This window comes from Nuphar pumila, chromosome 14 (genome assembly GCF_984573655.1).
Source record: "Nuphar pumila chromosome 14, dmNupPumi1.hap1.1, whole genome shotgun sequence".
In the NCBI taxonomy this organism is placed as follows: Eukaryota; Viridiplantae; Streptophyta; class Magnoliopsida; order Nymphaeales; family Nymphaeaceae; genus Nuphar; species Nuphar pumila.
This window is the reverse complement of record NC_143262.1, coordinates 4,917,080-4,934,360: the sequence shown is the minus strand read 5'-3', so window position 1 is coordinate 4,934,360 and position 17,281 is coordinate 4,917,080. Positions and strand designations below refer to the sequence as shown.

At 35.4% G+C, this 17,281-nt stretch overlaps 1 protein-coding gene across 6 annotated transcripts in view; it reads right to left on the bottom strand.

Moving 5' to 3' along the window:
• LOC149816142 (uncharacterized) overlaps positions 1 to 17,281 on the bottom strand; it is a 235,932-nt gene that overhangs the window by 128,239 nt on the left and 90,412 nt on the right. For 5 of the 6 annotated variants that reach the window (XR_016427639.1, XM_089987332.1, XM_089987333.1 and 2 more), the window contains exons 11-12: positions 385 to 469; positions 77 to 274 (exon numbers count right to left, since the gene is read on the bottom strand). Coding sequence is in view for 5 of the 6 variants with exons in the window: in XM_089987332.1 (XP_089843458.1) it covers positions 77 to 274; positions 385 to 469 (283 nt within the window). In the remaining variant the exon portion in view is untranslated. The remainder of the gene's footprint in view (positions 1 to 76; positions 275 to 384; positions 470 to 17,281) is intronic. The other variant, XM_089987334.1, reaches the window with a different exon arrangement.

Here is a 17,281-nt window from a genome sequence, read left to right as displayed (position 1 = left end):
AGAAAAGGGTGCATAAGTCAATTTCATGAACCATAGAGCAGCAAACAAAATGATTGAGCACAAGCCAGAGTCTAACCTCCCACAGGCAAGCTAAGGAATGGAGCATGGGGCCTGTCCAGACTTTGAAGTAAAGGATTTGGTTCAGTTTTTGGTGGAGACATACCTAGACTTATAAGATCCATATGTGAAAGCCGCACACGAGTTGGTGTTGGAGCAATTATTTCATGGCTTTTCGTTCCTGAAGGTGATGGCGGTGTAGCAAGTGGTGGTACACCTGCAAGTGAAATACTGACTTGTTCAGACCACTTGGCATAAAGCTAGCCCTTCAGATGCAAGTGATGATACAAACAAATTTGACAATCACAGCAATTTTAAAGAGATTACCTTTAGATTCTATAAGCATATCTAAATATGATTTAGTAATCCAGGGTCCCTTGACACCAAGTAAAGCTGACTCTGTCTCAACCACCTATAATGCAGAAAATGGATATCCACATTTAGTTGTTCCTATTTGTATTCAGAATACAAAACACAGAAAAGTGCAAGTGATTGACCCATACTTAAATGTCATTGGTAAGATAACCAGCAGAACATATGAGATACATATGTGAAAATTATGGATATAAGACTTTAAATAGCCAGTTATCCCAGTGGTAACTTTTCTGACCTCTAGCTTCAAATTCGGAAGGTCTAAAGGATCGATAGGCCATGCTTTCACGGTTCGTATTCGTACTGGAAATCAGAATCAAACAAACTTTTACCCTTTTGTTCCACACGAGATTTCTGTTCTCATTGTGCTCATCTTAGGACACCTGCGTTATCTTTTAACAAATATGCCGCCCCAACCAAACTCCCCACCTGACAATGTCTTCCGCCGGGATCGGCCCGCACAAATGAAAGCTTTTCATATATTTTAAAAAAATTAACAGTTTTCAAGTTTCAGATCCAGCAAGGTATGTAAAGGATGAAAATAATAAATCATAAATGGAAAAACATGAGGTACAACTCCAGCACTGTACATCCAACTACAAGCTAACAATAGAAAGTAATTTTTGATATCAAGCTCTATTAATTTTAAGAGATCTTGGAATTACAACAACTTGAACAGAACGGATCCACAGTCCATATACAGCCTCTAGAAGTTAGGTGAATTAATCTAGTCAAATGGGCCATTTTGCACGTTCAAGCTGTTAAAGACTATGAGAAAAGAGAAAAAGGAGCTAGGATTACAAGGGGTTCAAAGTGGAGAGAAGAAAACAAATGTTCATTCAATACCCAATATCGTGAGAGAGGGTTCTCTCTAACATAAAAGGGTCAGCCCCTTTAGAGTACAACAAAAGAAAAAATTTAAAAAATCTAATATACCCCCTCTTAATAGGGTATGTACATAAAGACCTAATAAAGTTAATAAAGTTACATTACACAACTGTACTACATTATATTACATAGACTTTCAATATTCCCCTTCAAACTTGGAAGGATATAAAGGAATCATTCCAAGTTTGGAGAGGAAAGAACTGAAATGCAAATGAGAGACTTTTTATAAACACGTATGCAGTATTCTTTGAGCTGACATGCTCTAAAGCTATAATCCCATCTTGTATAATGGCAGTCTATTTCAATGTGCTTTGTGCACTCATGGAACTCTGGATTCTTGGCAATATGAATAGCACTCATATTGTCACAATATAGCTGAGTTTTTTTTACATGAAATTCATAATTCATTTAATATCCATCGTATCCAAATAACCTCTGCCACAACTTGAGTCATAGCTCTGTATTCTGCTTCTGCAGTGGACAAAGCAACCCTCTGCTGCTTCTTGCTCTTCCACGAGATCAAAGAGCTTCCAAGGAAAACACAAAACTATATAGTGAAAAGTCTATTTCTAGTGGATCCTCCAAAATCAGTATCACAAAAAGCTCTTAAATTTTTGGCAGACGAAAATGAGAAAAACATGCCATAGTGCATAGAATCTCTAACATACCTAGGGATGGCAGTGGACTGGGGTAAGGGCGGGGGACAAGGTTTCCACCCTCGCCCCGTCTCAAAATTTTGCCCTTTATCCTGCATGGGTTTTGATTTTAACTTCTATCCCCGGTCCATTCCCCGTTTCATGTCTTCCATCCGCGATCCAAACGGGACGAGCCGAGGTGGGGCCCCGTTTCCCAGTCCTTCTGCGGTTGTCGCCTTCTGTTGTTAGAGGAAAGAGAAGAAAAAGGAAGGAGGAGAGAAATGGGAGCTCGCACGACTCATTAGAGGAAGGAGAGAATCATGAAAGGGTTTTATGTTAGAGTTAGGAATATATATATATAGGATTTTATAATAGTAATTTTCTTAACGGGGATCGGAGACGGGGACGGGGCAGGGGCAAGACTAAGTCCATCCCCGCACAGGTTTTGATTTTAACCTCCATCCTCGTTTCATGTCCTCCATCCCTGGTCCAAACACTGCGAGGCAGGGCGAGGCCCGGTTTTCCCCCGGCCCACTGCTATCCCTAGATATACTTGATGATTTTGAGTACAGTTGCCAAGTGAACTGATCTGGGAGCACTCATAAATTGAGTGACTACATAAACTGCATGAGATATCTGGTCTAGATATAAACAAATATATAAGGCTCCAAACTAACTGCCTGTATACTATAGGATCCTTTACCCCAACACCACCAATTGTCCTCATCTTCAAATGGGGAAATTTACTTGTTTTGAGTCATCTTCTAATCGTGCTTTCATAACCAAATTTGTAACATACTTATGTTGGAACAAGTACAGTCCCCTTGGAGAGTAAGCTATCTCAAGCCTGAAAAAATACTTTAAACGCCCCAAATATTTCATCTCGAACATATTGTTCAGTTTCTTTTTGGTCTCTTCAGTTTTCTTTATGTCATTTCCAGTGAGAATCATATCATCTACATAAAGAAGCAATATACATTTTCCAAGTACAGAGGAAGACACAAAGCAGGATCGTGATGACTCTGCTCAAAACCAAGTGATCTCACTACTGAACTGAACTTTTCAAACCAAGCTCGAGGTGTTTGTTTGAAATCATATAGAGCTCTCTGAAGCCTGTACACTCTACCTTCTAGATTTGAGTATTCTTGTGGTACCATATACACTTCCTCTTGCAAACTCCCATTGAAGAATGCATTCTTGACATCTAACTGCTAAAGATCCCACTGTTGTATGACAGCTACCGCTAGTAGTGTACGAATTGTAGTCATATAAGCCACAAGAGCAAAAGTTTTAGCAAAATCAATTTCAAAATGTTGATTGTATCCCTTAGCTACCAATCTCGCTTTATGCCTCTCCACCAACCCATTTGCCTTTGTTTGTACCTTGTGCACCCATTTGTTGCCAATAATATTTTTTTTGAGGAGGTTTTACTAGTTCACATGCTTGCATTCTTTCAAGTGCATTCATTTCATCAACCATGACTCTTTCCCACTCCTCCTTTCCTGCTGCCTCTGCATAGGACTCAGGCTCAACATAGGAATGGATTAGGGAAAAGAGAGCATGATGATAGGGTGCAAGACTCATAGGACACAAAACGAGATAGGCGCAGAGGGTCTAAAACTTTTACGTACCTGAGAAGACGAGGAAGAAGAAGATGAAAACTTTGAGTTTTATTGTTGTCCTGAATCAGTTGTTGCAAGAATGAGACCATGATTGACCTCTTCACTTCCCTGCTCTTCTGCTTGATCTAAAAATGAAATTTCAATCACATCTTCATGCCTCCTTGAGTAAGCTTAACCAAACCTATTTTCTCTAGCCAGGCCTTGCTCCTCTTTCTTCACATGACTCTCTATCCTCTCTCTTCCACTTTCCCTTTCTTTAAAGAGAATAAAAAAAGACAAGTCAATCTCATTTTCTGTTTTTTCTTCATACTTTGTGAAACCAAGAAAGCAACATTTGACAACTTTAGAATAATTTTGTGACCGTTGGGGGCTCCCAACGACTCCTTTGGGAGCCCCCTTTGTGGCTCCTCTCTTGTGTTATAAATAGGGGTCTCCCCCTTGTATTTCTTTACTCCTTGGAGGAGCTTATGCTCCATTGTATAGGGTTTTTACCCTCTTTCTTCAATAATATTCAACTTATGACTTTATGTCATATTTACCCCTTTTATGGGTTTATGTATTAGCACATGATGTGCTTGTGTTGTTCCCTTGAGTGGGTATATTCGCACTTAATGTGCATGTGTATCGGTTCATTATCGAACCTAAAATATTCAAAGTCACTTTCTAACATGGTATCAAAGCGTGGTCACGATGGGGTTGTCCTTTGATGCAACGGAAAGCGTGTTGATCAAGAAATGGTGAAGTATTCATTGTCCTCTTTTTTCTTAAGTTTTCGGTATGTATCTCTTTTCTTAACATATTATGCATTATGAAATTATTTTTTGCATATGAAGTGTTTGTAATAGTTGAATCACCTCTTTTCATACTTCGCATGTTCAAAATTTTTTTAAAAATATCTCCTTTTAAATTTAGTAAACTTGTTTTGCTATTCAAATATATAAATTCTTGTTTATATGTTTATCGATTACTCATCACATATAAATAGTAATTTATGTTCTTTCTTAAAATTGTCTTAAATTATGTGGGATTTATGATGATTACATAAGTATTTCATAAATTAACTTTTAAAGATTATATATGATCTCTTGATTAATGATCTTTGTTTAAAAAATCTTTTCTCTCATATAAAGTCTAATTGGTTTTGAGTTTTTCTCTTGTTTATGGATTTTAGTGCATTTTTTTTGAAAAATCTTGATATAATTCTTGTATAAGAATCTTTCACATCTAAATCTTTGTTATGAATCCTAAGTAGTTCTTGTCAATGATGTTTCAATGGTTTTGGTTTAGTTAAAGGATTTTGAAAAATTATTTGTGATAAATATGTTGTATGAACCATTGTGTTCATTAGGAAAGATCTTTTAAAATCTTCTCACACTATATAGAATGCATAGTGTATCTATTGCATCCTTTGGTATAAAAGACTTCATTAATTTTTGAGTTTTCTTCTAATGATACAACTTTATAAACATGTTTGTTTGTATTTTTCATATAAAGTTTCAAAACCTCTTGATTGTATCTCTAAGGATGCCTACATTGGCCATAATATGGTCTTCTTTGTCTTAAATTGCCTTTATCAAGCATATAATTACATAATTAAAGCTTGAGAGTCTCAAGCATTTGCTTCCATTTTATGAAATACATGCATTATCGCATGCTTATTATTTATACGTTTTTTTGTATTTTGTTCAAGTGTTGTGTGAGTGCTTTCGTGCACTTCTTCTATAAAGTATTTATGCGTGTATGTGTATTGTCTCTTCGTAGACATTTTCACATGATACTCTCTTTTCAATAAAGAGATGTTTTTATTGTCTCTTTTAGGGCTTGTGTTTATTTTTTATGAACTTGTAAGATTGTTTCTTTTATCATTATGAATGCTTCCGCAATATCTTGGTACATGTCCTAAATTTACACATTTAAGATTATTGTCTTTTTACATCTTGGTATACATATAATTGCAAATTATAAAGGCTTGATTTGTTTCTTGGATGATTCCTTTCTCACACATGACATAGCTTAAGTATTTCATGTTGTGTTTATTGAGTCTTTTGATAATGATCATGATGTTGCTTAATATTTCATAAATTGTGTTAGTTGCATAATAAGTCTTTTTGTATAAATGACTTCTTTTGAAGATTAAGCATAATTCGGATTTATGCAAAATTGTTGTTATAAAACATATTATTGTGATTGATTATATTGGACCTTTGATTCAATTTTTAATCGGTCCTCTTTTCTTTGAAAAATGATTCCTAAAGTGTTTATTGCCTTTTTGTGGCATTTATATTTGCCCATCACATGTTATTTAATGCATCATTTGTTTGGCCTTATTATTGTTTTATTAGAGATGTTTGTTGAGGTGAGTTATGGGCACCTCGTGTTATATCATTCTGGATTGTTCACTTGCCATATTATAGATGGTGATTGATGTGAGTTATGGGCACCTTAGGACTCTAGAATGATTTGGTATATGATCTCTAATTATGAGTGTGTCACTCATTGTTATGTCATTTTAGTTTGTCCACTTACTATATTATAGATGGTGGTTGAGGTGAGTTATGGGCACCTTGGGACTCTAGAATGATTTGGTATATGAGTGTGTCACTTGTTTAATGTTGGCCATTGATATTATGGATGCGCTCTTATTTATATATAAATGTGATTGATATATGATGTTTAAAACCTTAAATGTTTTAAGGTATATTAAAATCAAGGTTTTGGGGTTATTGCCCAACCTTTTATTGTTTATGAATCATATGAGTGCATTTGCACATTTATGTTTTGTGCTTTTGTGCACAAGTGTTAATGGTGTGTGTATATTCACACATTTTATTTCAAAATGATATTGTTATGGGTATTCTTTTTTGAAGAATATTGTTTCAAGGTTTTATTTATATGTTTGTCATTACAAGTTTTATTGCCTCAAAAGTCTTCTCCTTTTATGCCCCTTATCTAAGTATCATCATATGTAGACAAGAATTTTATTACACCTTCATGTGTTGGTAGCCCTTTGTTGGCTTTTGCTCTCTTGGTGTAGTAGCTGAACACACTTGTCTTGAGTGTTATTTTATGTAGACAAGGCACGTTGATTCACACCATGGTGTGTGATTTTAGTCCATGTTGGCGTTTGTGTCCTTGTTCTAGTCGCTGAGATGTATGCCCATGGTTGGCTTATTTCACTCATTTCAAGTGTCATCTTATGTAGACAAGAGATGTATTGTGTTTTAGCCCATGGTTGGCTTGTTACTCTTGTTCTAGTAGCTGAACATACTTGGTTTTAAGTGTATTTTTACGTAGACAAGAGATGTTTTTGGTCCATGTTGGCATGTATTCTCTTGTTCTTGTCGTAGATACACTCATTTCAAGTATTATTATATGTAGACAAGAGGTTCTTTTGCACACCTTTGTGTGTGTCTTTGACCTTTAATGGCATTATATTTATATTCTTGATCTAGTAGCTTATACACTTGATTTATGGGTTTTGGAGGACTAATGAGGTAGTGGTTTGTAATGGATGAACTATTGTTGAAATTTGCAAAATTTCATTTATGACTTGTGTTTTAAGATATTCAAGTTAATCATATTTTTGATATGCATATTTTAAAATCAAGTTGATTTTTTGGCATTTAATCTATATATTAAGTGCTTATGGTTCTTTGGCCACTTTTGTATGTAAAATGTGTTTTTTGTCAATTGAGTGAGATTTTCCTAAATGGGTAAGATCCTCTATTCAAATAACACTCTTCGTTTTGCCTCGTATATGGATTTAAAACCTTGTGAACTCTTGTGTTTATTTTGTCTAAAGTATGCTTGGAGACTTCGTTTCTCTTGTTTGGCACTTCATTACATGTTTGAAGCATGATTCATTAATGATTCCTTTAAGTATTAATTCATTTCATGATAATATATGCATATGCTCTTTATGGCCTTTTAGGATCTCATTCAATAAAACATATGTAACTTATGCCTCTTCGTAGGCTTACTGTGGTGTCCCTTAGGGGACCATTGTGTTTTTCCCCATTATGGGGTTATGTTTGTCCAATGATGGACCTTATGAATGCATTATGCATTCTTGCAATTCATTTCCGCATACTTTGCTTCCGCTCACTCTTTAACATGATATTTGATTTTTGAAACTTTGGTCTTCTAAATTTTCTTTTCATGCTAAAGTAATTATCCTATTATGCATAATTTTTGCACCTTGTTAGGAATGTTCCATTTTGAGTAAAGTGCAAAGATATTTTTTACTTGTTCTTTGTTGTTGTTCCTCAGGATCTTGAAGATAAGAGGAAACCGTTGGGGGCTCCCCAACGACTCTTTGGGGAGCCTCCCTAGGTGGCGCAAACCCAAAAAAAGGAGAAAAATAAAAAATAAAAAATAAAATTAAATTACAAACATATTCTGAATGGAATATGCGTAAAACTGTGAAATGTCTAAACTACCCCTATGCCTATAAATAGAGAAATATATATTTTATATATATAATTAGGATAATACATATGCATATATACCATATATGAATATGTATTATCCTTTATATATGTAAAATATATATAATATAACAAATGTTGAATGATACATTTTAACAGAAGCTGCATATGCACTTCCTTTCTTTTCCTGAGAAGTGAGCAGTAATTTTTTATATGACTAAAACCCTCACAATAATGACACAGAATAGAGCTAAGGTCACCTCTTCCTCCAAGTCCCATCTCCCCTCGTCCTACAATCCTACCACCTCTTATTCCCCCGTTCTGCCACCCATCTGCCTGGATATGACAATGACATTATCCAAGAAGAATATGATTCAAGAGACTTTATCATAGTCTCTTCTGCAATTAATTGTGCAATGACTTGAGTTACAAATGCTAAGTGAGAACGATACAAAATGGCACTCGTTCTATCAAATTCTGGTCTAAGAGCCATGAAAAACTTAATAACTCTGTCAATCTCCCTATGTTGATCAAGAAGCCCCAAACAAGTTTGACATGAATGTGCAAGACACACATTTTGTACATTTATTCGGGCCCTCCATAAAATGCAAGGGCATCCCAAATTCTCTACATATTTGAATAAAATTCTTTAATGGATTTGCTTCCTTAGAGCATACTTCTAAACTCTTGAGTGAGTTGATAATGCCTTGCTCGGTTTTCTTGTCTATACACTTGCCTGAGGTATACCCAAGCTTCTTTTGCCTCATAGAATTTTGAAATATTCATAGCAATTATCAATTTCACAGACCGAAGCATCCAAGCCTTAACTCTTGCATTGTTCATAATTTATTCCTCTATAGACTTATCAAAACCTTTATCAGAAACCTTGGGTTTTGCCTTTAAACCATCAGTAGCCACCCAAACCATTCCCAACAACCACTGCTTCCAAAAAATCAGCTCAATATGCATAATTTGTCTCATGAGATAATTTGAATCCCTCCCCCCTCCATGTTACTACCAACAGTCAATGTTACCAAAAATAGAAGGAATTAAGCTCACCAAAAATCCAACAAAGACACTCCAAGAATCAAGTGGAAGTCACAAGGCACAAATGGAAGTCACAATACACTTTTTATACACAAGAAATGTTGAATCAATACAAACGCAACACAACCTCAACAAATAGGGGCAATCAACACCTTGAAAAAACCTAAAAATAGCTTACCGCAAGCTATGGGTACCTCAAATCTCTTCCAAACCCCCAAAACAGCTGACCCAAACAGTTTTTCCAACCTTCTATAGCAAAAATGACCTAAATAGAACTGATTTGGGTCTCCAAAAACTAAAAACTGAAACAAATTCAATGTTTTTCTCAAATCTGGACTAAACTTTTCAAGAAACCCAGAAAATCTTGAAAAAAAACACCAAAAATCCAAAACTCCAATTCCAATGAGGTTTGATTTGTAAAACTTCTAAAATCAAACCCTAGCAAGTGGAGGAGTCAAACTAACCAAAACTGGTCTGAACAGACCAATCGTTCCTCCCAAAGTGACATTAGCTGACGTCAAACCAGAACCGAGACTTCTTTCTTCTCCTCCTTTCAGATTCAGCTGCTCCTCTTTCCTGCACCCTCTAGCTCTGATACCATGTTAGAGACTATGAGAAAAGAGAGGAAAAGTGTGAGAAAGCGACGAGAGAGGAGAGAGAGGTTTTGATGACTGTAGAAAAAACCCCAATAGGGTCTGCAGTTTTTGCTTCTTATTAAGTATGCACAGGGTGTAAAACACATGCTTATTAATGGCATATTGTAATTTTAGTATATCAAGTTGTATATGGTTTTGAACCATAAACAACTTGCCTTTTAACATCCAAAATATGTCCTTGATAAGTCCTTTTGTAAACAAGTCAGCAACTTGATCAGCAGTCCGAACATATTCTGGTTCAATTTTCTTTTCTTCGACCTTCTGTCTTACAAAATGTTGATCAATTTCAATATGCTTGGCACGACTGTGGTAGATAGGATTGAATGACATATTGATAGCACTTTGATTGTTACATAAGAGAACGCTTTTGAAAATTGATTCTCCTACTTCCGTCAACAGGTGTCTGATCCATGTTACTTCAGTTGTAGCCGCTGCCATTGATCTATATTCAGCTTCTATGCTCGACCTGACTATGGCCTTTTGCTTTCTACTGCTCCAGGAGACAAGATTTAGGCCAATAAAAATACAGTATCCTGAGACTGACCTACGCTCATCTGAATCTCCTGCCCAATCTGCATCTGTGTAAGTAAGAAGTTCATGCATGTGATGACCATGCATACTCTTTCTGTACAGAAGACCATCTCCAATAGTTCCCTTCAAATATCGAAGAATGTGTTTAACAACTTCCATATGCCCAATATGTGGTTCATGCATGAACTGAGATACCTGATTGACAGAATAGACAATGTCAGGCCGAGTGAAGGTAAGATACTGAAGCATTCCTACTATCCTGCGATATCCTGTAGGGTCCTCATACAAATCTCCATCTTGGGAACTGAGTTTCTAATGAAGTACACTGGGTGTGCTTAGAGGCTTGCAATTTGTCATACCTGCCTTGCTAAGAACATCAACAGTATACTTATGTTGAGTAAGTGTCATGCCTTCAGGAGTCCTGTCAACTTCTACTCCAAGAAAGTATCGCAGTTTACCAAGATCCTTCATCTTGAATCTATGGTTCAGAAGTTTTTTAACCTGTTCAATATGTTCATTAGAGTTACCTATAATAATAATGTCATCAACATATATCAATAACAGGGTAACTATATCTTTGCATTTGAATATGAAAAGAGAATGGTCAAGAAAAGACCGAATAAAGCCATATTTTTCTACTTCAAGCAAAAAACTGTCAAACCAAGATCGAGATGCTTGCTTCAGACCATATATAGCTCTCTTTAACCTGCACACGTATTCTTTAGAGTTCCCTTCTACATACCCAGTGGGCTGCTTCATGTATACTTTCTCCTTCAGAATTCCATGTAGAAACGCATTTTTCACATCCAGTTGGTTGAGAGTCCACTGGTGCTCAACAGCCAATGATAGTACGATGCGGACAGTGCTCATTTTCACGACCGGACTGAAAGTCTCAACATAGTCTTGTCCTTGCTCCTGTGTGAAGCCTTTGACAACCAGCCTAGCCTTGTATCGCTCGATAGTACCATCTGGCTTATACTTTATCTTATACACCCACTTTGACCCAACCACATTTCGATCGTGTGGTCTGAGAACAATATCCAAGTGCCACATTCATGAAGAGCCTCCATTTCTTCGTTCATAGCTTCAATCCATCTCTTAGAATTTATTGCTTGATAAAATGTTGTGGGTTGATATTCCTTGGCCAAAGAGGCTAAGAAGAGTTGAAAATCCATCGTGAAATTCCCATAACTAACCCACCTATCAATTGGATGTCGATATCGGGTAGACCTTTTGTGAACAGGTGATTGAATGGAAACAGAAGGAGAATTCTGCTCCTGATTAGAGCTGAGAGGTATCTCCTTCTCACGTCGAGAGTAAACAATGTCTTTATACCTTTCTAGGGCCAATAGTGACTCAGAAATCACACTTTCTTGAGTTCTTTGCTCAGCAGTATATACGTTTCCCTCATCTCTTTGATGACATTCAAAGGAACAAACATCATCAATACTAGAAAAGAGATCTGAGTTCAACCAAGGGTGATAAACTTCAATTTCAGGAGAAGTGGTAGCATTATGACCAAAATTTGATTTATCAAACACATTTCTGGATATTTTGATGTGCTTGCTTACGGGATCATAGCATCTGTAGCCTTTGTAATCATCAGCGTACCCAACGAATTTGCACTTTAAGCCTTTATCTTGAAACTTATGTTGCATTGAACTGTCAACATGAGCATAACATACACACCCGAATACACGCAAATCATGATAATTTGGATGCACACCATGCAAAGAGAAATAGGGTGATTTGTTTTCCAAGATGTTCATGGGCAATCGATTTATGACATAGACTACTGTATGAAAAGCGTTTGTCCAAAAGGCAACTGGAAGATTACTATCATGCATCATGCTCATTGCACTCTCGACAATGTGGTGATGCTTCCATTCAGCAATCACATTCTGTTGAGGTGTATGAAGGCAAGACACCTGCCTACTTATCCCATTTGTCTGGAGGAAACTAATAAAGTCATTTGAAGAGAATTCACCCCCTCCATCACATTGGAAACAAATGATATTTTCATAGAATTGATTTTGAACAAAGGAATGAAAGTTTCGAAATAACTTAAAGGTTTCAGATTTACTTTTCATAAAAAAGATCCATGTATATCGAGAATAACTATCAACAAAGATGAAATAATATCTAATGTCGGACATGGAAGGAAATGGAGTCGGACCCCAAACATCAGAACATATAATCTCAAATGGTCTTGAAGCTCTTTTATTAATGGAATGAAAAGGAAGAACATGACTCTTACACTGAAGACAAGTAGAACATTTTTTATTGTTGACACTTAAATTTAGACTTGACTTTGGAATAAGACTACTTGAAACATGCTTATCAATAAAATGACTACTACAATAACCCAGACGACCATGCCAAAGATTCGGCTCAATACATTCAGAAAGATTAAAAACACTGTCGGGAGGAACTGAAGATGATGATGTGAGCTTCAAGATGGAGTCAACAGGCTGAACAAGAGAGGAAGGATTCTCTTGGAACAAATACATATTCCCTTGTTATTTTCCTTCAGCGAACGTTGCCCTCGTGTGAAGGTCCTTAACACAAACAGAGAAAGGAGTAAACTCAACTGAAGCATTAATGTCATCTACAAGCTTAGAAACAAAAACAATATTTTTCTTGATATTAGGAGCATGGATGACATTTGAAAGAGCTAGAGAAGAGTTTGACATAGGAATTACGAAATTTTCAATGTGCGAAATAAGGTGGTGAGACCCATCTCCAGTGATTATACTATTTCTACCAACATAAGGAACAAAATTTAGGAGCTTACCAACATCACCAGTGACATGAGTGGCTGCACCAGAATCAACATACCAAGTGTCTTGATCATTCTGTTTGATATTTAATTCAGCCAATGCAGATAATAACAATTCTTTGACTTCACTATTTTTCAATGTATTTGTTCCCTTTCTTGTCTCCAATTGCTTTCCTCTATTTTGCGGGTTAAACCAGCAATTTGCCTTTATGTGCCCCCTTTTGTTGCAGAGAAAGCAGGTAGGTATTACAGCCCGCGAGCTCCTTGTCCATTCCTCTCTTGACCTCCTCTTTCTCGAGATTCATACTTGCCACGTCCTCGACCATAGGTGACTCATGTGGCAAGAACGTTATGGGCTCCAATGGGGTTGTGATTACCTTCAGAGAATCCTTTCAAAGTCATCTCATACTGTAAGAGCTTAGCACAAAGATCTTCAAATGTAGGTAAGTCTGGCAAACACAGCAAGGAAGTAACCATCATATGATAATCGGGTCTCAGCCCGCTCAAAGTTTGTTGCACCATATCTTTGTCACTGACCGTGCAACCCATGATGTCCAATTGATTGTTAGGAAATGACTTTGAATACAATAGGTTCAAGAATGAACCAATAAACATGCACATGAAGTGCGAATACACACACCCACTAAGGGGTAACCGAATGCACATAAAGTGCCAACACACAAACCCACGAAGGGGCAAAGCCACAAAGGCTAAAAAATAATGATCTTCATTATTGGTGGGAGGTAAAACCCCAAAAACCACACATTGAGAAGGGGGGGAAACCCCTTTATATACAAGAGGAGAAAGGGAGATTGAGGGGGCCATTGGGGCTCCCACAAGGTAGTCGTTGGGGGCACCCCAACGACTACACAAGTGGGGCCCCCAATGGTCCCATGTGATACATTTAATAAAAGAAAAATAAAAAAAGAAAGAAAATAGGAAAAGAGAAAATAAACCTAAGAGAAAAAATACATGATGAAAAGACCAAAATACCCCTATAAGGTATTTTCGGTACAACATAAATATATATATATATATATATATATGTATATATGATACATGATTATCTTTTAACACCCCCCCTTAAACTTTGCGAGGGAGAACAAAAAGTTTGAATACAATAGCAAGAAGTCTCAGTCTTCAAAAATCTTCAATAAAAGGCGCCATCTTCATAGAAGATTGGTGAAGTTAGCAAATGACTTCTTCCAATTGTTCTTGCCAATGAGCTCCTTTAGAAAAATAGAATTATGCTTTTATCTTGCCATGAAGGTCCTGAAACAAAACAGAAAGCTCAAAGTATACAAAGAAGCATTTAAAACAAGTAAGAATCTTCAATTCATAATCATATGATGTACTCTGCATTCAATGATTCGCATAAGCTTTGAAAAACAAAACATTGAATGCAAAATTGAGTCACAATACTTGGATATAAGCAAAAAAGAAAGAAAAAATTCCAATAAATGCTTAAGAATAATAGTCATCACAAGCATATGCGACATCATATAATGAAATAAATCAACACTAAGGTAAGTCATTATATGACGATTTTCCAAAGACATATTAGGAAATGCTTAAAAAGAAAGCCTTATAAAGAAAAGGTATAAACCTTACACCGGAACATAGTTTTAGAAATCATATGCAAGTCCACTGATAGGACAAAGATATATCTTTTAGTCACAAAAGAACACATGCACATACGAATTGTGCAATATTATGCATATTGCCATATGTCAGAAAATATATAATTCAATTAATATCAACATATCTTAACATATAATTAAATAGGATAATATCAACATTCTTAACATCCTAAGAGTCAAGAATCAATATCATTTGAGTAGAGAACTTCACATATTAAGAGATGAAATTTTTGACAATAAAAACTTTATAAACAAATGCCAATAAGGCAAAAGCAAGAGATTACATAATCTAAAAACATATTGATAATCATTTTTGCCAAAAAAATTTCATTGATCATACAATTTATAAGTGAAGTCTCTTTGAAAACACACATAGATCTTTACAAAAGGTTTTTCACTACAAACAATCCCCTCTTTAGACCTCCCAAAACCCACAAATCAAGTGTATCAGCGACTAGACAAAGAGCATAAAAACATGCCATTAAATGGCCAAAGACACACACGAAGGTGTGTATAAAACATTTCTTGTCTACATATAATAATACTTGAAATGAGTGTATCAACGACTAGAACAAGAGAACAAATGTCAACATGGACTAAAATCACAAATAAAAATATGAATAAACGTTTTTTGTCTACATATAATGACACTCAAAATCAAGTATGTTTAGCTACTAGAACAAGAGTACAAAGCCAACCATGGGTTAAAAACACACATAAAGGTGTGACAACACATCTCTTGTCTACATAAAGTGGCACTTGAAATGAGTGTATCAGCGACTATAACAAGGACACAAAAGCCAATCATGGGCTAACATCACACACAATGGTGTGAAACAACAAGCCTTGTCTATATAGAATGACACTCAAGACAAGTGTGTTCAACTACTAGACCAAGACAACAAAAGCCACTAACGGGCTAAACAAATTACACACAAAAGTGTAAACCGCCAACTCTTGTCTACATATGGTGACACTTAGATAAGGGGCAAACAAAGGAGAAAACACTTGAGGAAGGAAAGCTTGAGATGAAAAATCAATTAAAGATCATCAAGTTTTCAATATATCTTGGAACACTATGGTTTCAAACTTTAAACATCCATCACAAGTATATATAATTAAGAGCATCTATAAAAAAAATCAATGGCTAAAAACAAACGAGTGACACACTCATAATTAGAGATCACATAACAAGTCATTTAGAGTCAAACTACAAGTTGACAATCTAAAATGACATAACACGAGGTGCCCATAACTCACCTCACCAAACATCTCTAATATAACAATAACAAGGCCAAAAAGGATTGATGCATTATATAATCAACTTGTGATGGACAAAATAAGTGCCATAAAAGGCAAAAAATACTCTTTCAAATACACAATGACATGTAAAGAAATCATCTTGGGATAATCAAGAGAAAAACGAAGCTCTTCACAAAGGAATCACAAGAACCATAATGGTTCACAAAGAGAGCTTCAACACAATACCCAAAGAAAGGATATTCAAAATACTGAAAAAAAATAAATTTATAAAATTGGGATTAAATCCTACACAACAAGCTTTAATATTCTTTGATTGTGATGAGATATGCGGAAACATACAAAGTGCTATAAGCACTTACAATGTCTTATAATGATCAAACAAAAGAGTTAATATCCAAGTCCATTAAGGGACAATACACTCATAAGCCTTGAGAAAGGCTCTAAAATAAAAACACTCAAAAAAACTTTCACAAAATGTGCACGAAGGCACTCACACAACACTTGAACAACTACGCACAAATGCATAAAAATAGTAAACATGCACTAAGGCATGTGTTTCAATAAAAAGGAGAATGCTTGAGTCTCTCAAGCTTTAATTATGCAATTATATGCTTAACAAGTGCAATCCAATGCAAGACAAAAGAGACCATATTACGACCACCGTAGGCATCCTTTAAAAGAAGAGATACAAATAAGAGGTTTTGAAACCTTATGTGAAAAATACAAACAAACAAGTTTATAAAATTGCATCATTAGAAGAAAATCCAAACTAATGAAATCTTTTATACCAAAATATGCAATAGACACACTATGAAATAATGCATATCAAGATTCTATATAGTGTGGGAAGTTCTTTTAAAAGATCATTCTTAATGAACACAATGGTTCATAAAGCATATTTATCACAAAAAAATTCAAAATTCTTTAAATAAACCAAAAAACATTGAAAGACCTTTATAATCCTTCTTTTCATAAGAATCGCGAAATTCTCACAAATAGTTATCATTAACAAGAAGCACTTAGGATTCATAGAAAAGTAAACAAAGATTTAGATGTGAGAAATTCACATACAAGAATTATATCAATTTTTCACAAAAAATGCACTAAACCCCATAAACAAAAGAGGACCTCAAAACAAATTAAGTTTCATATAAGAGTCAAGAGCATTAAGCAAAAACCAATAATTTAGCAAGAAAACATATAATTTTAGAAGTTATCTTATAAGTCAATCATGAAACACCTATGCAAAAATCATCAATCTTACATAATTGAAGACAATTTTGAAAAACATCACTCTATAGAGGATTCTTCATAAATTACTATTATATGTGATGTGAAATTGTTAGACGTGTAGAGAAGAATGT